The sequence below is a fragment of the Aphelocoma coerulescens genome, chromosome 3 (genome assembly GCF_041296385.1).
Source record: "Aphelocoma coerulescens isolate FSJ_1873_10779 chromosome 3, UR_Acoe_1.0, whole genome shotgun sequence".
Taxonomy (NCBI): Eukaryota; Metazoa; Chordata; class Aves; order Passeriformes; family Corvidae; genus Aphelocoma; species Aphelocoma coerulescens.
This window is the reverse complement of record NC_091016.1, coordinates 25,747,133-25,770,311: the sequence shown is the minus strand read 5'-3', so window position 1 is coordinate 25,770,311 and position 23,179 is coordinate 25,747,133. Positions and strand designations below refer to the sequence as shown.

At 37.8% G+C, this 23,179-nt stretch overlaps 1 protein-coding gene across 1 annotated transcript in view; it reads right to left on the bottom strand.

The window, feature by feature from the left end:
• The window catches only part of USH2A (usherin), a 388,199-nt gene that overhangs the window by 279,692 nt on the left and 85,328 nt on the right, over positions 1–23,179 (bottom strand). Inside the window, exons 18-20 of the mRNA XM_069009544.1 lie at positions 21,536–21,693; positions 20,079–20,223; positions 9,337–9,567 (exon numbers count right to left, since the gene is read on the bottom strand). Of these exons, the coding sequence (XP_068865645.1) occupies positions 9,337–9,567; positions 20,079–20,223; positions 21,536–21,693 (534 nt within the window). The remainder of the gene's footprint in view (positions 1–9,336; positions 9,568–20,078; positions 20,224–21,535; positions 21,694–23,179) is intronic.

Genomic DNA, 23,179 nt, shown 5'->3' with positions numbered 1-23,179 from the left:
AGCTTGGGCTCTACAAATTGATGGGGCCTGAGAATATCCACTTGAGGGTGTTCCAAGAGCTTGTTGACATGGCTGCAAGGTCAGTCTCCACAATCTTCCAGAAGCTGTGGAGATCGAGGGAAAACACAGAAGACTGGAGGAAGGCTAATGTCACTCCCATCTATGAGAAGGGCTTAAAGGATGATGCAGAAAATTACAGGCCCATCAGTCTTAACTTTAGTCCCTGGCAAAGTTATGGAATGAACCTTCCTGGGGGCTGCCACATGTAAGATGAAACACAACAGGGAAAAGTCAGCATGGATTCACCAAGGGCAAATTGTGCATGACCAACCTGACTGCATTCTACAGCAAAGTAATTTCCTCAGTGGATGTGGGGCAAGCAGTGGACATTTTCTACCTTAATTTCACCAAGGCTTTCTATACAATTTGCCACTGCCCCCTCTAGAGAACCTGATGTGTGATGGTCCAGACAAGTGGTGTGTGGGGTGGGTGGCAACTGGCTGTCAGGCAGCACCCAGAGGAGAGTGGTAAATAGCTCCTTTTCAAACTGGCAACCTGTCACAAGAGGGGTCGCTCAGAGACCAATACTGGGCCTAAAGCTGTTTAATATCTTCCTAATCTGGATGATGGGATCAAGTGTACCTTGATGAGACGTGATGATGACACCACGCTGAGTGGAACTGGACACTTTGGAGGGGAGAGGCACCCTGCAGGAAGACATGGACAGACTGAAAGAATGGGCTAATGGGAACCTTATGAATTTCAACAAAGACAAATAAAAGGTCTTGCATCTGGGAACACATAAACCAGGAATGCAGAACAGGTTGGGATATACCCAGGTGGGGAGAAGCTCTGTGGAAAAGGACCTGGGGATCTTGGGGACAAGCAACTCAATATGAGTGGACAGTGTGCTGCTGTGGCAAACAAAGCCAACAGGATGCTGGATTGCATCAACAAGGACATCTCCAGCAGAGATGAAGAAGTCATTATTCTCCTCTACTCAGTGCTTGAAAGGCCACATCTGGAACACTATGTTGAGTTTTGGACCCTGCTGTGCAAAAAAGATGTGGACAGGCTGAAGAGAGTCTGGAGAAGGCCACAAAGATGATCAAAGGATGGTTGGGGTAGCCTGTCATGTGAGGAAAGGCTGAGAAAACTGGATTTGTTCAGCCTTGAGAAAAGAAGGATCAGGAGAGACCTTATCACTATGTTCCAGTGATGCCTTAGGTTTTAATTTTCATATTTTTCAAATCCTGTACTGCCTAGTGTGTAACTCTGAAGTCTCCTGTAGCCTGTTAACTCCTGCTCTCTCGTGCTAGGTAGACATAACAAAGCCTCTCCAGGCCTGCTCTCCAGGGACACTCAGACTGTCCTAGGCCCAAAATGTGTAAACCAACATCTTAAAAGGGGGGCAAGCTTGGGAAAATTACATCATTAACTGAAGCTTTAATTGGAGAATTTATGCTGATATGCAAATGAACCAAACTTAGAAAAATGTGAAGAACTCGTGACCCATCATCCATCTTGGGGTCCATCTTGGCAGTATCCTCTGGCTCCCCAGAGTGTACCTCTGAAGGCCCTTCAAATAAGTATCTACCTTTATTCCCTTATTCTTGTCCAGTCTTTGTTTTTAGGTGGCCTCTCAAGGCATCACCAGTATTTAAAGAGTGGCTCCAAGGAAGCTGGAGTCCCTTCTCACAAGGGGTCACATGGATACAAGTTACTCCTGGGGAGAATCCAATTGGACACAAGATGAAACACTTCACAATGAGCCAGCCATTGGAATAATGTTTCCAAGAAGTGGTGGATTCCCCAACTCTGGGCACTTAAGATTCAGATACTGGACAGCATACTAGGCCATCATGTCTAGACTATGCTTTTGCCAAGAAAGGTTGGAGCAGATGATCTTTGTCTTTTTGGCTATTATTTCTCATCAAAGCCCTCTTCTAAAAAGTACTTTGGGTTGTAAGTTTATTATACCAGCACATAAGAATCTCACAAAAATCTTATAGTACTGAAGTACTGGTATGCGAGACCCACAATTGCTCTAGCAAATGAAAACCATTAGAAACAGTCACTTTTCCTTCACATATCTCTGCACTATCAGGCATTTGAGTTTGAGAATTTCCAGAAGCATTCACACACTCACTCTAAAAGGTGACCACCCATTGAACTACTCTTTTCTATGTTCAAACCTGCCTCAAATTCCTTCTTTGATCTGTACTATTTGCTTTAACTGAAGTGAAATCCACCTCCATTTAACACAGAGTACATGGATCTTTGTCATGCCAAGCTTTCAAGAGATGCTTGGTACCTTCCACTGCCTCCTTTATTTTTTTTTTTAATTAACTAAACATGATGCCTTTGTGTCATTTTTATCTTATAGCTTTTTCATTTTGTTTGCTAGTTTCAGCAACTTTTATTTCCCTAAATCTCCCTCCGTCTTGCACCTTTTTTTAGCGGTGCACAAGCACAAAAGGAATCCCAGAAGATGTCATGCCTGAAGCAAAACACAGCACTTCCATGACAGTTTCTTCTGCTAATTCTTAGGCTTGACATCTGCAGAGAGAATGCTTCTACATTCCAAAATAGTGAATCATGTTTGCACAAAATTAGAGAAAGCCCAGCTAGAGTTGTGACAAAAGGGGAAGAACTGCTCTTTTCAAAAGTACAGGTCATCTTGTGTGTTTGTGATAATCAAAAGACCCAATTAACTGGTTTTGCACAGGCAGCTGAAACTATGATCTAGTCTGGGAAGGGGCCTTTCCACTGGCAGCTTGATATAACAATGGGAAAGCTCCTGCTTTTACAACATCCATTGTACAGCACTACTGTGTGCTCTAAAAGTTACCATGCACAAGCAGAAAAAATGGGTTTTAACCATGCAGTGCAGAATGTCACACAACACTGGCAAAAATCTACTTTGGCTCTAAAGCCAAGAAGATGCAGAAAAAAAAAAGCCAAACTGTGCTTGTATGCCAAAGCTTGTGCTGCATAGTTGATCTGTTACAGTACAAGAGGTAAATCTGAAAAATAATACACAAGGTGAGATTCTTTTCTTCTTCTTCTTCTCTGTAGTAGCTACAATTGAAAAAAAAAAAAAAAAAAGAGAAAGAAAAAGCAGCTACTTCATACTGATAGAAAGTATGTCGGTGCCTAAAAAACCAGTTCATCTTAGTGAAAATATTTCCCCTGTAACACTGGCAAGGTCAGCATCAGCTTGGCTTATTTGTTGCCTAAGTCCCTGTTGTGCATGTTCAAAAATGTTTTAAGTTGTTTTGTTCATAAAGCAGAAGAGTTCACTTTGTTGTGCTGGATCACTCTTTTTTCTCTATATGCAGGTCCTCTCTCACTCCCTATCTTCAGGCTTCTTGGGATTCAAAAGGAAGAAAGGAAGGAATGTGTTTTTCAAGATGAAACTGTGAATTCATTTTAAGTACTAAGATAAAATTCTACCTAAAATCTCTGTGCAAACAGTTCTCAGGCAGAAAAAAAGGATGGTTCTCCTTCTTACTGAAGCCAGCCACTTGACGGTGATATAAAAGATCTTTATCTTTCTTTCACAGAAATGAAGATGTGGGTTCAAATCATTCTTTTGTGAAGACAAGAGGAGAAAATGTAAGAAGTTGACATAAAAATTAAAAGAATTTCTAAGGACAAGTCCTGTGGCAACAACCTAGACAGAAAGGACACAACAAAATGCGAGTTCTCCAAGAGCTTTTTAGTGTATGATTTAATATAGAAGTCAGGAAAATGACTGGCAATATTAAAAGTTCCCTGACAAAAAGTATGTTCTTCAAGTCCTCAAAACAAATGGGCTTTGTTTCTCTCAGAGTATTCAAAAGCTTGGAGTAAGAATTTCTTTTGTAATAGTTTCTCCCTCAGAAAATCTTGTTTATTTTCTTCAGTTCAATGTAATGAAATAAAAATGGCTGATTCTTCAAAAGCTATGAAAGGAAAAAATGCCAGCAGAGAAACAAAGAATACATAAAGCCAAGCTAAGCAAAAAGGTCAGATTTCTCTCCTCCTCTTCCTTTCTCACCATCTTTTTAGTATAAGGCTGAAGCAAACATTTGCCATAAAGTTATGTCTATAGATCAGGGAATCCTGGCCATCAATCTGGAGAAATAGATGGACCACAGGTGGACTATAAAAGTGCGTAAAAAATTGGCTAAGCAGCAGGACTCAAAGGCTTGTGACAAGTGGCACAAAGCCCAGTGGGCAGCATTTACAACAAACTGGTACTGGGACCAATTCTGTTTAACAGCTCTATTCATTAAAATGGATCCCAGGCGATGGGATGGAGTGTGCTGTCAAAAAGTTTGGATGCAATTAAAAGAATAAAATTGAGGGCTGCAATGGATACACTGCACACAGAGAAACCTTAGCAGGCTGGAGAAATGGACTGACAGAAACCTTGTGAAATCCAGCAGAGGCAAATGCAAGTCCTATAGTGCAGTTTTGGGTACTCTGGCACAAAAAAAAAAAGAAAAACAAAAAACCAAACAAACAGAAAAATACAAAAGGTACTTGCAGACGGGAACAAATCCAGTAGAGTGGCATAGATAGTCAGGGGGCCAAAGTACATGACATTCAACAAGAGGCTGAGACAATAGGGTTTGTTCAGTCTTAAGCATGGAAGGATGGAGGAAATGACTGCCTTCTTCAATTACCTCCCTGAAGGATATAAAGAAGACGGAGCCCCACTTTCTTGGACCTCTATAGTGACAGAGCAAGAGGCAATGGACACAAGTTCATACGCAGAAAATTTTGTGTAGATATAAGGAAGAAAAGTAAACCAAAAGAAAGGTCAAACTGGAAACTGGAACAATATTTGCAAACATACTTAGCTACATATGGAGAGAAAAATCAAGCAGAGAAAGGCCTAAAAAGATCTAGCTGGACTCAATACGAGCAAGAAGACTAGATGATTTCTCTTCAACACTAAATTATTACATTATTCTGAATTAGTGATTAAAATTCCTTTCTAACCATCTCAAATCAATAGTTTTAAAAATAAATGCTGGAAAATATCTAGAGGAGAAAAATAAAATAGAAGCAAAACTTGTTCTAGTCATGCAAACTTCCCTCTATACAGAAAATTGTCAATCAGGGAAAAAAAAGGCAGCTCTTTCCTACTAATAGTTATTTGGCGAAATGAACATCTTTCCTAGTTTCATTGGGTTAGTCAGAGCTTATAATAGGATATATGTTTGGAAAACATTCTTAGAGGTCACAAAAACAATCCACTTACTCCAAAGCAGAATCAATTTTACCCAGGTTATTCCTGACAAATGCTCATCCAACTGTTCTTTAAAATCTGCAGCGTCAGAGCTTTCATTTCTTCTAACAACAATGAATTCTTTTGCTCAACTAGCCTGAATCTTTTAGAAAAAAAAGACAATCTACCTTGCTGTATTTTAAGCTTATTATGAGCACATTGCTGCTTTACTCAGAGTAAACACAAGAAGTTCATTCTCTTCTTTTAAACTACATATCTTTATATATTTCAACACCATTATCATGTCTTCTTTTAGTCTTCATTTTTCTAAACGACACCATTTTCTTTGGCCTCTCCTCTTATACTGTTTTAAGACCTCTAATCCTGTTCACTGTCTTGGTATTCAGTCTTAATGCATCCCATAAAGTTTTGTTGGGATGCTGGAAAAGGCCTGTTTATTTGGCTGCACAAACTAATGAAAGTATCTACCTCTTTGACTAACTCTCAGATGTTTGCTCAAGATCCTGCGGAGTGGAATTTGTTTTACACTGCTGCAGAGAGAGTCCACTGTGATGAAGAGCCATGGGGAGACCAACACTGAATGACCACAGCCATTCTCAGCACTTCTGCTCAGAACAAATGTAAACGACGCCTGTGCAGTGTTCCATGGCAAACTCATTAAGAAACATCGTTACTGGAAAGATTCTCCACTCTGAGAAATGTCTGTGTATCCGAGCCAGAACCTGGCAGTAAAAACACTAGCACAGATATATATATTTTTTTTTAATACACATTTTTAAGACCACTTTACAACACTAAAAATGTCATTGTAAAAAAAAGTTCTTCTTGTAATGCCTAATATATTAACATCTTACCTCATACAGTTATTGTCTAATTATTACAGAGCTGAATACGCATCATGTAGAGGTTAGCAAAGATTACGTAGTCCAGGCAAGACATACTTCTTTCTAAGTGTATTATCCTATTTCAGAAAACTTGGATTCAAACAAGGCCAAACACAAAACTTTCTTCAGAGTAGACTGCATTTTGATCAATATTACATGAATAATTTTCTTTTAAAACAAGTAGCATCCAAGAGGAATGACGTCTGAACTCCAAGCTTGCCCATCTACCCCCTGTATAAAATAGACATTACTTCTCTTGATGACAAAAGAACCAGAAGGGCAAACACAACAGTGGTACTGCAGCATTCTGACTCCAGACTCACAGCCACAGAACACAAGCTGGAGCAATAAAAGCAAACCACACAAAATAAATAATTTGTAAAGCCTTCTAGCCCTTTTTAAAGGTCCTTTTAAGTATCAAGTCCCACATTAAGAAAAATATGAACTTCAGCTCCCCATATGTTAAATCAGAATCACACCACTTTGTTGTCTCATGGGGAAGATATGAAAATAAACACTAAACAAGAACACCAACAGCTCCCCTTTGCCTTGTGGTATTCTGATAGATATAACGAATGCTGTTGTACCTAAGAACTTCAAGGAATGCAAATAGGTACTAAAACTCAAGTCTGCATAATTTGGAAAATGATATTATTCATGGCTAAAACACTTCTTCACAGTTTGAAGAGCTGAAAAGTTGCATGTGGACAGTAACAGCAGAAAAAAAAAAAATTTACCTGATTTCCTCTCATCTAATGTGTACTCAGAACACCTCTTCCTGTGCAGCTGGAGGCTTTGTTACAGACAGGACACTGCTTAGTGTAGCCAGTGTTTATTGAGTAACTATTTTTTTTTTTTTTTTTTTTTTTTTTTTTTTTAAAGATGGATTTGGAAAATTTCCCAGAAAATACATCTGCCCCTATTACTTGCACCTTGGACTGTAAGACCAGCCAGGGAGATAGTGAGGACAATCGCATTTATTAGCAATGAATAAACTGATCAATCTTTTTCTAGATTAACAGTGGGAGATCCCAGACGCACTGAGAAGTATCTGTCTGCTGACTGACATATACAAGCTGGCACACTTTTGTGTCAAAAATGTACACAGCTGCATGCACACTAAAGCTGTTCCATCCATAAAGCACAATTGCCAACTGCTTGTCTTCAGAAATGGGTAATAAGAGAGGGTCTCAACAATGAAACAACTGCAGAGTGCAGTAGGAGAATATTTTTCATCCACTTAAGTGTCTGTCTTTCTAAACTCTCCTGGATTTGCTATCATTTTCCCCTCCATCATGTTTTGGAAGAAGGACAGATGACCTACTTCGAAAAACCCAGATTTATATTTCTCAAAATCTTTACTGAGTTGCCAAACCTGAGATACACATTTTCAGGTACCAAACATAGACTGATTTAATCTGATTGTCAGTCATTACTAGCAGATGTCTTGACAAATTGCCTAGTGTGTTTTAGTTCTAGGTTGTCTCCAAATACTCTGACTAATAGCTGGTAGAAGAGAAAGATCCCAATCCAAAGCTATGATAAATTATATTTATCCATACAGCGTTATCAGCCATCAGCTGCCAATATAGAGGGAGCTTTATTTTAACATCTCCCAACCTGCCTGTCCAAACTCTCTCAAATCATCTCAGCCATCACAATAAACTTTACTCAAGGCATCAGTCTCAGCTTATGGAGCATAACTAAACCCCAGAGTGAATCGACACTTGGGGAGATAGCTGTTGGGCTTGCTTGGTTACAAATAGACACAACTGACAACAGAAGAAACATATCAAAGGGTTTTTTTCTAAATATATAGTAAAGGGTGCAAACTGATGTCAGGAAAACCGTTGAGCAATTTAGATGAGGAAAGGAGTCCAACAGCTGTTCCTACAGATTCCTGCACAGAGACAGGTTGTGCCAGTCAACATGGTGTCAATATTTAACTAACACATTATCACTTGTTATTATTATTTATCAGTCAAGTAAGCACCTAGCTAGAAAAAAATGTGAAGGCATCTTCAACTTTGTTTTTTTAAGTCAGATTCACCGAGTGATCACAGAGAGGCAAGAAGCTGATTTCTGTTTTAAACAAAACCTGAATTTGCACATACACACTTGCAAGTACTGAGTGCTCAAACATCCTTGCCAGAATTACCTGTGGTGACCCTGAAGACAAGGAATGCAGCTGAGTGCTCTCCAAAGCTCCAGCGTTCTTTTGTGTGTCAACAGTGCTGCATGATTTTTGCAGCCCTTCTCTCTCTTAACAAACAAGGCTTAGTACCAGGTTAAGCTGTGTCATTGCCACTGGTGTGGCCCTCCACCAGCAGTGTGCTAGTTAATGCTTGCTCTTACAGTTACCCAGATTCCTTTTGGATTTCTCCTTCCTGCTAGCATTTTCATGACCTGAGATAAATATACACACACATAGACCTTTCGTATACTTTTTCTTAAGTCTTCAGCTCTGCTGTTTCTTCTTTTAAACACTCATACTTCATGAACATGAATACAAGATTTCTTTTACAGACCTCTACAACATCTCAAACATGCAACCAGATTCGTTTTTGCAAAAAACATATTGTCTATATCTTTGCTTTATCCCAGAAGTGAAGGCATCAGCAAATGATGAGAATCACAGAAGTAGGACATAGGTCTGCTTCAATCTGAAAATTTCCTGGTTCCAAAGTTAAGTCACTAATCAAGAAAAAAGAGAACATCCAAAGGCCTAGAAAGAGTGGAATTCTGTCAGAGTGGCAGGCTTTTTTCTTTCCTTAACAAAACAAACAGGATCACAACACAAATCTCTGAACCTGGAAGACAGAGCTTTTTCAGTGCTTATGCAGCCCCAGGAATCCTCGAAAAGGTACCAACTAAAACACATCTTAGCACTCACAGCAAATTAATTTAAAAGTTTTTATCCCAGAAGAATAAATAAAATCTTATATTTACAACTCAGAAACGAGTCAAATACGCAGCAACATTCAGTTATGTACATCTCTCTGTCCAAATAAGACTTAAAAAGAAAATCCCACATCTAATGATTTCCACAGGCTTTTTAAGTGAGAATCAAATCAGCCCATATACATCACTAACCATTACATTAATTAGAACCTACCAACTTTAACAAAGAAGTTTTATAGAACATATTAAATGGTGAAACAAATGCAGAGTACAATTACTACGTTTTCTAAGTAATTTAAACTCATTTACCTGTAAAGTAGGTATTGGTGGGGAGAGTGGAACTTGCAAATCTGTAGTACCCATTTCCTGGGAAACGGATCCCTTTTGTTACTTCTATACTCATTGTAGCTAAAGATGAATCCATCCTCTCCACCTGGTAGATGGGAGAAGGCCCATTAAGCTCTTCAGGTTCATTCCAAATTATCTTTACTGTTGTGCTGTTTATTCCTTCAACACGAGGGGCACTAAGTTTTCTTGGAGCTGCGGATAAAAAAAAGTTATTTACGTATCATTGTCCAAAACACTTGGGAAATTATTTATTGCACATAACATAATCTTTACAAAACATCCTGTTTCAGTTTTTGATCTTCTAAAGAATAAACACGGATATCCATAGAAGTTTAATTAGGAGAGAAACAAACCCTCAAAAAATATTCTTCATCTTTATGAGAAATTTACTTTCAATTGCACAAGAAATACTTTATTTGTTTCTTCAGACTTTAGAGAAATGTCTCTGTAATTATATCTAAAATAATTATGTTCATAATCTTTGAGAATATTAATCAGCATCTTCATAAAAAGTATATTTGTATTCCTTCCTTCCTTGATGGGCCTCTCATGCCAAACTCCCTGTAGGTGTGGATCTGTATGTCTCTCACAGGTAGATGTGAGCGAAAAACCAAAGGAAAATTTTAACAATTAATTTAACTCTTGTTACTTCTCAGTATGGTACATGACAACAGAAGTCTCTCGTCAGAGCACTTATCCTCACCAAGAGGAGCAGAAGCAGCTCTCTGTCCACAATACTGAAGGCCCACCCAGTTGTTCTCATGATATGCACACCAGACACCAGCTTGCATTCAGATAATTACTCAGTTCAAGAAAACGACCCTCTCTAATTTTTCCCCACCTATTCTGGTGCACACCAAGACTCCAAACAAGACTGCGTCCATGAAGGTAGCAGCGTAAGATAGTTTTACATTATTAGGATGATCCTCCTACCATTAAACCCAATACTTTGATATTCTTTTACACACTCTGATGGCATTGGCTACCCTATAGCTGAGTTATTAACCAAACTTATTCCATTTTTTTATAAAATACTGTATAGTAAGCCACTGGAGGGCAGCATGACCTGTTTGGATAATGACATGATGGTCATACAGGTGGAAAAAAAATGGACCATCACTGAAACAATAGAAGACATTATCTGGAGAAGTATGAGAACATTCTGCTATGTATGGAATCTGTATACATCTTATCTTGTCCTGTTTTCTTCCCTTCTTTCCCTGGTAAAGAAAAGGATTTAACAACAGAAACTTCATTTGTACCCAGGAAGCAAAATACAATGACAACTTGTAAAAATTACTTGTTCCCATAATGACACAGTAAAGAGCAATAAAGGCCTTTCAAGAACAATAAAACCTGAATTAAAACATGGGCCTTCAAAATCTGACATATTACTTCACAGCCCAGCATTGTACATAGCATGAGTTGTTTAGAGAAGGAGAGATTGCTTCATTTAAAATGAATTAATAACATCCTTTTAAACATTCCTGCATTTCCAAGATCATTAACATATTTTTCATTTTTCTCATTTGCCAGTAGTATATTATTTATTTCTTTTTTCTTTCTCTTTGTCCCCCACACCCCATAACTTGATATATATTCTTCTTGGAGATAGCAGGGAGTGGGGGAACTGGGAAACTGCCAGTGGCACTATGTGCTGTAAATTCCTGCTTAGGTATCATTTATGACTTCACAATCTAATTAGTATCTCAAGCGATGGTAGAAATTTACAATGTCAAAATTGAAGTAATGCAGTGTGAGGTCATAAGCTTTCCTGCATAAGTAGGGCACAGCACTAATGAATTGTGGTATTAATGCACAAGTTTAAATAGAAAACATGGCTTAACAATCAAAACCTCACCTTTGAGGCAACCAGCCTACGTCAGCATTTTAAATGCAAACTGAAGAGGTTGAGCCCTCCAGTTCAGATTACTGATGGCAGAACAGAAATGCTAAAATTCATTATTTTTAACATGCATACAGCTGACTAGCACACTTGACAATAACTACATCTTCCTTTAAAGTCTGGTATTAATAAACGGCAGTTACTCGGACCATAATTATGGCATCTCTGATACCCAAACCTGAAGCTTTTATGGGGCTTATGCAATTAACTACTTAAATGCATCGTAACACTTGCTTCTCTGACAGGGAAGTATTGATTTTTTAATCATTTTCAAGTCTCCTCTAGCACAAATAAATGTACTACAGTTACAGTTAATGCACTGTGTACACGCATTAAACACTGGCATGACACAATTTATTATTTTGTGATATATGGAACACAAGACTACCCTTTCAGAAAGTAGCGTCCTTGCTATAGCATTAGTATTTAAACTACAGTCTCCTTGATGCTTGAGAATTCTTGTGCATCAAGACAGCAGCAAACTGTACAGAATAGGCTACACAAGTATTTAGAAAGAAATAAAAAAATAACAAAAAAAACCAACCAGAAAACCCAACTGCAAACAAAAACAGACAAGTCTTGAAATAAATCTGTAGCACTAGCCCAGCAGGGTACTAAATGCTGAAATTAAAAATATTCAACACTAAAAGATACAGTATATATTTTCCTAAAGGTGTCACTGTGGTACCTGTAGCTACTTTCTGAAAGATGAATTGAGTGTAATTTTACCTATTTAATTTTTTTTAGTCACGTTCTGTTAAGACACATCTGTCAAAATAATGAGAGTGCTGCATTCTAGTGGATTCAAAGTCACATTTTTGTGTATTTTAATTATGTAGTTTTAATGTCTTGCTATATAATACATATTTAATATATTATAAGGCTAAAACAGTATTTAAAAGCCCATGATTGCTGCATGCCATTGTGTAGCAGAGGGCACAGAGAAGACCAATAAAGACAGATGGTCCATACAGCTTATGTTGAAGTCATATATCTAAATATAGATGTTGCTACACAGGTCATTACAAATAAGCCTTTCCCATGTGTTTAGGCACACACGTACACAAAAATGAAGTTGGTAAGTAAAGAGCAGTTAATTTTGTTTTGTTTGAAATAATATCATTTTAGTTTTAGGCTCGAAGACAGATGCCAGCATTTCGCTCCGAACAGATGGTAATTCCATCTAATAGTGCATCTCTGTATTAGTAAGGTCTGTTGTGTATACAAACAGTAATAAACACTAGGTAAGGATCAAAATAAATTTTAATTGTTGACATTAAATTCTGGCAGCCGTGGTTCTAAGGATACAATACTCCTTTCTCAAGTCTGTCAGGTTTACTAATACAACTGCTAAAGCTTTTCCGTACTCTGCCAGATTCTTGTCCCAGGAATAACATATTTACACTGTGGCTAAATTTTACAGGCTTACATATGTTTGAGTAACTCCTGCTCAGCTTACTGTAGGTAGGTATTTGTGTACTCTTCCACCGAAGCTTTCAATTAGACACTCAATGGTTCAGGAATGTAACAGCAACAAAAAGTATACAGTTTTTAATTGTTGTTAAGTGGAATCCAAAATGCATATGTACAAATTAAAAGAGAAAAAACCTGAAAATTCGAGGACAAAAAGTTACAGAAAAGATCTTTTTCTTTTCATATTGGAGTTTACCTTGCAGGTAAAATTACATGCCTCACTATGGGTCATCCATTTCATTTTTGCTACCAGTAATTAGTCCAGAGGATCCCGAGTTTGCCATTGCATTTCAGGTATGTTCTTCTCTTTTTCTGCACTTCACAGTGGTATCAGTCATTTCAACAGTAAATGAGTCAAGCAATGATACCTATGTCTTCTGACAATATTTTGAGTTATAAGAGATTCTTTAGAGTCCATTTTGGACTCTTTCCCAAAAAAAGAACAAAAACCCACCCACAATGGACATCAAAAGAAAATTTAGTAACATGGATCTGTTGCAATCACATTTCTTTTAAAATAGATGTATGTAATACACTGTATTTTTTAAAAATCATGAAAAATATATTGCTTCCACCATATGGGACAACCAACGACTCACCAACCGATTTAAGATGCAGCATATTGAGCTGACCATATGTTACAGTGCTGTTGAATGGCTGAGTGATTCATGCCCGTCACATTCTAGTATATCAATTAAAGCTCCTTGAAGTCTGCATGATTTGTGTCTCTGTTATTAAACCCTGCTAATTCATCCCACTTACACATCTGTTATAAATCTCTAGGAGTGCTGCATGATTCATGGCAATCTGTGAGCATGGTACAGCAAATTCTTCTCCTTGTAATTAACAGTAAATTGTTTTACTGCCATGCAATGAATTTTTCAGTTATATTGCAAATGAACTCCTAAATGCACGGTTCTTTCCTAAGAACTGACTTATATTATTAGGCAATTAAAAAGTATTGCTTTGAACCAAAAGCTTTTAATCAAGAGGAATGCAACTTAAACATAGCTTAAAAATGTTGCAAATTTGATAGAGAGGAAAAAGAACAAACTGAGCTGTTTTGAGCTATTTTCTGACATATAATATGTGGTTGGTAGGGGAGAAGAAACAAATAACTTTTGAGTCCCTACTGATTTCCTGAAACTCAAAGAGCAGTTTAACTACAGCTTGAACACTTGGCAAGACAAGTTTGAGCAGATTCTATTTATCTCGGAAGTTACTCAAGTCATCTGTCATTACGAAATTTCTCAGATTACTTTACACTTTTCTAATTGTAAAACAGCGTCTTTATTCTTGGAATAAATAATTGGATAATTAGCCAAGCTGAATCATCAGAGGATTCCAGTGCTGCTCAAGTGTTCTTGTCAAAGGTGAAGCAAATTCATTTCAGCTTTGCCTCTGTAGCTTTCTGAAGAGGCTTTGATTTTTTTCCTGCTACATTCTTGGCAGCAGACTCAAATTCATGAGTCCATACATCAAGTCAGTAGTTTAACAACAAATGAAATTAAATTCAAAGAAGGGAAACTAATTGAAGGACAGCAACAAAAGTGTTTGGTAATGTGCTTTTTAATATGGCATGCCACATTTGCATGATAATTTTTCCTTTTTAGCATGGAGCAGAAAGTGACTAGCTTAATGAGGGATTATTCAAGATAGGAATGAAAAAAATGCATTCATAACTAAGAACAAAGATTGTATTATGAAACGGAAACAGGCAACTGCCGAGAAGTAACTGGATGATTGGTTTATGCATTATGAATAAAAAGGTAGAAAAATATTTATATTAGTATTCACTAATGACTATATATACAAGATTGTTGTAATTAAAATTATAAATTAACATATTAAGAGTGCTTGTTTAATCACTTTGGGTCCTATTCACAATGAAGAGACTTATGTACATGCATGCAAAACAATCTGTGTTTCCAGGCCAGCAGCAAATGGCCCTAGTATTTCTCTTCTGTAACAAAGGAAACTATACATTTCTTACTACCTGTTTAATGGGTATTGGTGATTTTAAAATTGAGGCATAGCATTTTGTAGAAAAGCCATCTCTGACAGATATAAACAAACGAGGCTTTTGAAAAAGGCTCACACCAGACCTTATTCATGAATGGAAAAAAGGGGAAAAAATGGACAAATTACTCAGATGGAAAGGGTAATCAAAAAAAGAAAACAACAAGGAGTGTAAGACATCCCAGAATTACCCCAGCAAACCCAGAGGCAACTCCAAAGACCCAAATACAACTGCTTGAGAGGTCTGCCAAGAAGCCAGATGCAGCTGGTGCTGGAAAAATATCTTCTACAAATTAGCTTCTGAACCCTGTAATTGCCATCAAAAGCAAAAGATCAGGAATACAGTGTGCTGGGGTAAATGGCAGCAATCACAAAGCCACACTTTGCTATGTCTTAAATTAAAAGTGCTTTTTAAAAAAAAATTTTAAAAAAATAAGGGCAAAGGAAAGGCGAACTTAATTACAAGAAATAAGCTTAGTCACACAGTAGCTAATGAAAAGCTAATGAAACATAGCTGTATAGATTGTTTAAGGCAACCTCTGACTATATGATTTGAGTACATAAGCAATTGTACTGGTCCAAGCACTCACATGGCTAATTTCCTGCTGAAATGACAGAAAATGATGGGAATAAAATGGTGTTTCTCTGCCTCACTGAAAAATTTTGAAAACATGCATGTTTTGTACTGGTACTTTATAATTTCATGCAGACATATTTGACACAAAAAGAAACTTTCAAAGGACCAGGTCTCTCACTGGTACCAGCTAGTGGAGTTCTACAGGTATCAGTTCAGAAACCTACATGAGAGAAGACCACTCAACAAAACGTGATTTTGAAATTAAAAAAAAAAAAAAAAAAATTGCCAAGACCTAGTAAAAACAACAGGCTGAATGCCATCCTCAAAAATAAATAGGAATTTGAACATGGCAGAACCCAGAGAGAAGAATAAAGTAAAATTTTGCTCTATATATCGAGATGAAAAATGTAGAATTACTGTCCAATATTGCTTTCAGTTACATACATGCAGATCCACTTGATAATCTTGAGATAGCACAGACAAAAACAAAGCTCAAATTGGATTCCAAATTTTCAAATAAAGTATTAACAATGACCTTTTGCCTCATCTATCAGCCAAGGATTTCAGTAGCATGAGCACAATATTGCGGCGCATAAAAAGTATTTCAAATACCAAAAGGATTGTGGAAGCTGCAGCACCTTAATTTACCATTTAAAAGACTGATTAAAAAGTATGAAACCCGTCTTAATTAATTGCATATTTAAAAATCTACTATTTATGTATTTGTATTTGAACAGACCAAACTGAGATTCTCCTTCCCTGCAGTCACCTTCTCTTTGAGTAACAGGGATGGGTAATTCTCTTCTATTCCCCTCCTATGCTTGTTTTGATCTTTCATCCCAATACTACATTTACACGTGACATTGATCTTCCAACACTTTTTACCATTCTTGGAGCATCAGGCATAACTGTTCTTTTATTACCTCACCCTCCTGGCTTCGTATGCCTTTGTAACAGCTCCCACTTAGCCTTTTATAAAATAACTCCATTCTTAATAATTTTACTTTGTTTTCTCACTCTCTCTCCTCCCATTCTTTTATTACCTTTAACAAACATCGTGGGTGTATGTACTGGCGAGGAGGAGTTTTTTTGCCAGTCTGACAGACACAAGGATGTATGGCCAATTTGAGTTATATTTCACTCTACTGCAAAGCCACTCATGAGATATTATTCTCAGTACAGATGCCAATATCAAACCAAGTTAGAAAGAATCCACTCATTAAGTTTGCTTCTGGATTTGAACCAGCCATAGTCCAAGAGACTTCTCTTTGAAAGATCAGCAGACTCTTCCCGATGCTTCTGTCCCCTTGGCTGCTATCCTTAAATTCTGCTCCTGCATGAAGTAGTCTCTTTCCTTTGTCTTTTCAATCTTACCTCAAAACCACTTTTCTTCCTCAACAGTTTTACTTCTAGTGATTTCATGACCTTTTTTCTACCTTTGTTTTCATTTTTGTCTTAAAAAAGTATTAAAAAAAACCACCAAAAAACACAAACCAAAAAAGCGCGCAAGTTGCTAGAGAAAAAAGTTAGGTTTTAGAGTGTATCTTTTTTATAACTAGGCTTCAAATTAACCTACTGGATCTGAACAAAGTTTAAAAATTACTTGAGACTTCTGGTGGGAAGTTTTAGAAGCCATTGGCAATTTCAGAAAGAAGCTCCTTGCTAATACACATCTGTTGGACATGCCAAAATCACAGTCATCAAGATACCCATTGATTTAAACGATCCATGTAATAAACTAATATAGTCCATACATAGAGGGGGAGTGGACATGGTTTTCCATTATGGTTCTCCTCCTCCTCCTGAGGATCAGAGGAGAAGAATTAGTCTAATTTAGTATAACCTCTAGCCCAACTTAAAACACAATTCAAAGCTCCTGGATTGTGTTATGATGCAAGAGGACCATCATGTTGGAACACATTTCAGTCAAGACTTCCTCCAAAAAGCTGCCTTTGCCAGGGCATGGAGGGTGACTGGCATCCAGCCAGGAAAGCTGTCTCTTTGCCAGAGAGACATTCCTTCATAAAAAAGAACTCCCCAACAGTCCTAGAAAGGCAATTTTAATTTTATTTTTCACTTTTCAGTGGCAAGAAAAAGAAAGGATAGGAATGCACTAAGACTTGATTATCTATTTCTACAAATACCAGGGACTGGTTTCCCCGACTTTGTTTTAGTTCCCTTTTATTGTCATCACATAAGTAGTGCTTCTTTTAAATTGTCTTTGAAAACGCAGTTTTACAGAACCTCACAGAATGAAACATGCACACACACACAAAAAGAAAAAGAAAAACAAAACTCACAAAAACAAACAAAAAAAATCAACAATAAAACCCCAACCAACCAAACAAAAACCAAACAAAAAAAAATAAACCTGGATGGATAGGATAAAATTAATTTCTCCAGGAACAAAAAATGTGAATGGTGGAAAATAAAATTGCATGCAAAATGCAGATTTTTCATTTTTCAGTTTGCCAAAATTTAAAACATTGCCATAACATGCTTTAAAAACATAAAAGGAACACAATACAGGACTGATTCTTTCCTTTCAAGGCTTACAACAGTAGGTAGGAAAAGGCTTCACTGCAAAACAGCTAATAAATGGGGACATGCCTGCTACGCTGTTTTGTATTCTCCTGTCTTCTCTAATGTGATAGGTCTCTAAGTATTAACACAACCAGGGAGGAGATGGCCATAAACAAGCTGTCAAGCATAACTAAGCTATTGTTCCTGAATCTTTTAATAAATGTATAAATGCAAAGTTGGATCATTTGTAGTAATAAGGTGTGCTGTTTAGGCAATATTTGTTTCCATGGTTATCAGAACAGACTGGAATACAGTTTCTCATGGCTATGTGGTATTTCAGCTGGTGGGGGGGTCCGTGGCTCTGACCCAGGAAGAGGTGACTGGTCCGGAGAGATGGTCCCGGAAGGGATCGCCTTCCCGAGGCCCAGTGTCTTCCTCTCAGCTGCTGGCAAAGGAGGGCCCTTGCAGAGGCTATCAGCTCTTTAGTGATTGTCAGCTCGTGATTCCAGCTCAGCTCTGCAGGGCATCCTCCAGGCCAAACCAGACCAGAGAGAGACGAGAAGGCCCGTGTGGCTGGTTCCGCACAGAGGTAGCTTTATTGTTGGTTCCCTCCGGCGAAGGGGAAAATCCAGGGACGAGCTCTCTCCCCCTCCGGCGAAGGGGCTTTCTTTTATAGGGATACAGGGGATCAGCAGGGGACCAATGGGTTACAGAGGGTCTGGGACAGACCAATGGGTTACAGAAAGATCTGCATAGTGTCTCTCAAAGGATTGTGGGTCCACTTTTCCTCGCCATGACCCAAGAAGCGGCTGCCCCTTCAGGGAGTCCTGCTGGGCGATTGCAAAATCTCTCGTCTCAGCAGAGATCCCTCCAGGGCGAGGGCTGGGCATATCCCACAATGTGGAATGGGGTAAAGTCACACTTACACAAGTAGGAGGCTCTGTCTATGGCCAGCCTTCCACTTGAAAACAAGTGGAAAGGCAATGAAATAAATAGACATGAAGAACTGAGGGCAGACTAGAGGCAAAATCCCAACACCTTAAATTTCACTTCAGCAGAAAATTTCAGATTTTTTTCCTACATGACACTAAATTACATGAGAGAGGTAATTGCAAAGATCCTCATCACAACATCCATATGAAAACACCACTAATTGCTTAACATTTTATGTTAAGCATTTTAGCTAATATTGTTAAATTAATAAATGTGTTTTAAATACCTATACAAAAGGAAAACACAACGTTAAGTGGTCAGCTCTCTTCAGATGACCACCAGTATGTCACATAGCATGGTTTTGAGCTTGTATTTATAGTATTAAAGAACCATATTGACTACCTCATTCCATGAATAAAGAGACTTGTAAAGCTGATATTCCTACAATTTCTCTCTTAAAACTCTCTTGAATCCCTGATGTCCAAGAAGTGAATTTATGCTAGTCCTTTCTTCAAAGTAAATACAGACTTTCTTCATCTCTGTTCTGGACTGATGTGTATTTTCCCTTAAATTTGTAGACAGTACCTTTGAAATCCATGATAATGCTATTGAAATTAACTCAAAGACTGAAAACATATTAAGGTGCATAGGAAGATATATGCAGTTTCTTTAGCACTGTTTCCATAGATATGTAGATACATATCTACAAAGCAAAATCTCAAATCTCAGGGGCTAAATAAACAAACATTTTCAAAAAAGCAGATCCAAAGCATTTGTGTTGCTTCTGATTTAGACACGCAAATACACTACGTACTTACATTACTCCTAAAGCCATGCAACTCCTCCTGCATGTGTTAAGCAAGGCATTGGCACAGCTGGAGCATTTTATGTTTCTTGTTATGCAAACATGATACACATATTGAAAACCAACAACAAATTAACAACTTCTTAGCATCCTAAATGAATGAGTGGATGCAGCCACATTTATGTACATTCACTGCTTAAACAAACAGGAACAAGAACTATACGTATCATAACTTGCAACTGAGACAGCAGTACACAAATCCTACTGCCAGAGCAGTGTACCTTAAACCTCCACTCAAAACATTTTGGGTTTAATCTGTCAAAACAAACAAATAATAATTAAGCAAGTCACTTTGTATTAATACAACACCTACCCCTGCCACTGTGCATCAAACTAGGACCATCATAATGGTATTCATTAGTAAACTGTGCATCAGCTTTGTACTTTGCTACAGATTTTTTCCTTACCAGCTGCCAAGGTTTGCCCCATGCCTGGCTCACTGGTTACACAACCAATTTGATTGCAGAGAGTAACAGTAAAGTTGTATGTCCTGTAAGGTTTTAATCCTGTTGCTACATAGGAGAGCTCGTGAGCCTCGGCTATATGCAAAACCTGCAAAGCAAACAGATTGGAAGACAACAGTTGGTTAATAATATTTTCATTCCTGTCATTTGACGACATGTTCACTAATAAGAAACTTGTCTCTGAACTTTGAGATTCCTTCACTCAGACGTGAGAAAGCCTGAATAGACCAACTGAGGGAGAGGATTATTTTGGAGAGTTTGAACAAGCTGGGATTTAGGTGATAATACTTCCCATCACACTGTTTTATGAGGTAATAAGCCAGTTCCTGAGTGGATAAATGAGGAAACAAAGTTATTGCCTCATAAAACTGTGTGGTGGTGCAGTTATCACTATAAACAGTGCAGCTACAATCGAGATGACGAAAATGACACTATTAAGTTGTGAAATCTGACCACCACTGAAGGAGTGACATGATTAGCAGGCATTAGGAGGGAGGGGAATAACTAATACCTACAAACACTTGCATCTGCTTTACTTTAACATCAGTATAAGCTATCAGTGGGAGGGGAACTGAATAAACTGTGGTATTTTAGATAACTTTGTTATCAGATGTTTTTTTGGATGAACAATCTTGCAAGCCAGTGACCAGAAGCAATTGGCATTTATGTATTGTTTCAACAGCCCCAGGAACTGCAGTATCCCCACTTGATAGGCAAATAAACTGAGGCCCATCTGTGGTAATACCAAAAGACAAAATCAGCTCTGAATGAGAAATACAATATGAAAGAACAAGATCCACTCTCACATTCTGATTATGTATCACGTTTCTGCTCATTCCTAAGCTTTCAGCTTACTACTAATGCCATGATACTTGTTTGCCAAACCCAATCACTCAAACATTACAACAGTATTTTAAAGTCACATATTTTGACGACTTAAATCTGTTTCTTTCTGGTATTTTAGGTTTACCCACTTCAAAAATTCATCCAGACAAGTACCTTCTTAAGAAAAATGTAGATTCCTACAACACAGCATGGCTTTAAGCATGTTAGCAAATATGCTATGTTAGCATGTTAGCAAAACAGCTATGGCAAATACAGCTATAGCAACATACAGAAACAGAACATACAAATATCAAGGTAATTTAAATGTTGCTGCACAATCTCATCCTTGCTAACTTTGAATTTCACCTGCTACTGAATACAAGTTAGATCAGAAATACAACCTAAAACATAGAAATAGTGTATAACATGACATCAAACCGATGAGTGGAAAAGTTAGATCAGACAATATACAACAAACCAGGGAAACAATTCATCACATCACCTCAGAGGATATCAGGTTTTATCAATTTTATTATTACCAGTTAGGAAAAACTTAATGTAACTAACAATAATACCTGGGAAAATGGTGGCAAGGTACTTTGTTCAGTCATCAAACTGATGCTATACCCCATCACTTCTCCTCTTGCTAAATTATCTTCAGGTTTTGCCCATGACACATTAAGGGAATAGGGTGAAAGAGGGAATACTGAGGGAGATGGCATGAACGCTGGGGCTGAAATAAAGTTAAATTAATAATATTAATAAAATAAATGAGCAATATGTATTATGCAAGCTTCCTCATTGTACTTGTAAAACACCATTTCAGACAATCATTTCTTTTCCCTTTCTAACCTTATTTTCAAGTCTGGCTGGAATTTTCACTTTATTTTGGTAAGTACCTCACTCCTCATTCCCCTGTTTTTTACTCTGGCTATGAACACAGAATAAAACTCTGCCTATGCCTTCAAAGAAATACCAATCAACACTACAGTTCTATCCCCTGTAGCAGGTAGGAAAGTACATATGAATGAAAAAGCCTTGAAGAAAAACTTCATGCAACATGGGAAAAAACTGATAAAAGCAAAAAGTGTTCAATACTTCAGCATCTTAAAAGCGATTCTGTTTGCTAGGCCAGTTTGAAATTAACATGTCTCTCACTTCTTACAAAACAGTTCCCCTGTCTTCCATAGTAAATCTGTTAAAGGATTGTTTGCACTGCAGTTAAATCCCCACCTGATTCCTCTGTAATAATACGATACCAACTCATAGCACTTCTGCTACATACAAACAACCGCACTAATGGACCACTTCCCAAATACAATTTAACACATTTGTAACAAAAAGTATTTAGGAACAGATAAGCACAAAGACGCATTTTGAAGGAGGAGTCAGTTAGCCTGCTGTTTTGCTGGAGCAAATGACTGAGGACATGATTTTCAATCTAACACCAAACAAAAGCGTAAGTAATGTAACAGAGATGTTTAATTGCCAATCATGGGCTCTATCAGTTTGAAAACCAAAGATTTCTACTGAAAGCATTGAAATAAATTGCTGATATTTCAAATAATATGTCAAGTGCAAAGCCCTTTTGAAAATCTGAACAGAAGGGTCACAATAAGAGAGGTTGCGAGCTGGTTACACTTTGAGAAAAAGGGGCCATATTGTGACACTTGGCCTCTATAAATGCACATGAAGAGTTGTAAGGAGTGAAAGAGCACAGCTGCCTGTCTCAAACACTGTTAAGGCCACAAGGACTTTGCCATGAGATAAGCACAGAAGGGAGAGACAGCATGACATTAACTCCAGGCCCAGTGCATGCGAGATCTGCTTTGCTCACCCTGGTTAAACACATCCAGACAAAAATTCCCCCTTTGGTAAACTGTGTAAAGAAGGAACTGCTCATACACATATCACCGGTCAAACAAAGATCATCCCAAGTCATGGGACAGACAGCATTTGCAAACACCAACAACCACTGAAGCTCCCCTGAATATGCCTCTCTGAATACCTGTAACCTGGACTGTAAGATAAGACACCATAGCAAGAACTTGAGATAAGATAAAGACGGTACTATTGTCCAGCTGTCATCTCAGACTTAGCTGGAGGTTAACAAACCTTGGGGAGAAGAATGTATCACTGATAATGGACACAAAGAACGCAAAATTTATGGGCCACAAGGAAAGCCAACTTGGCAACTGCTCTGTGCTGTGAAATCAGCT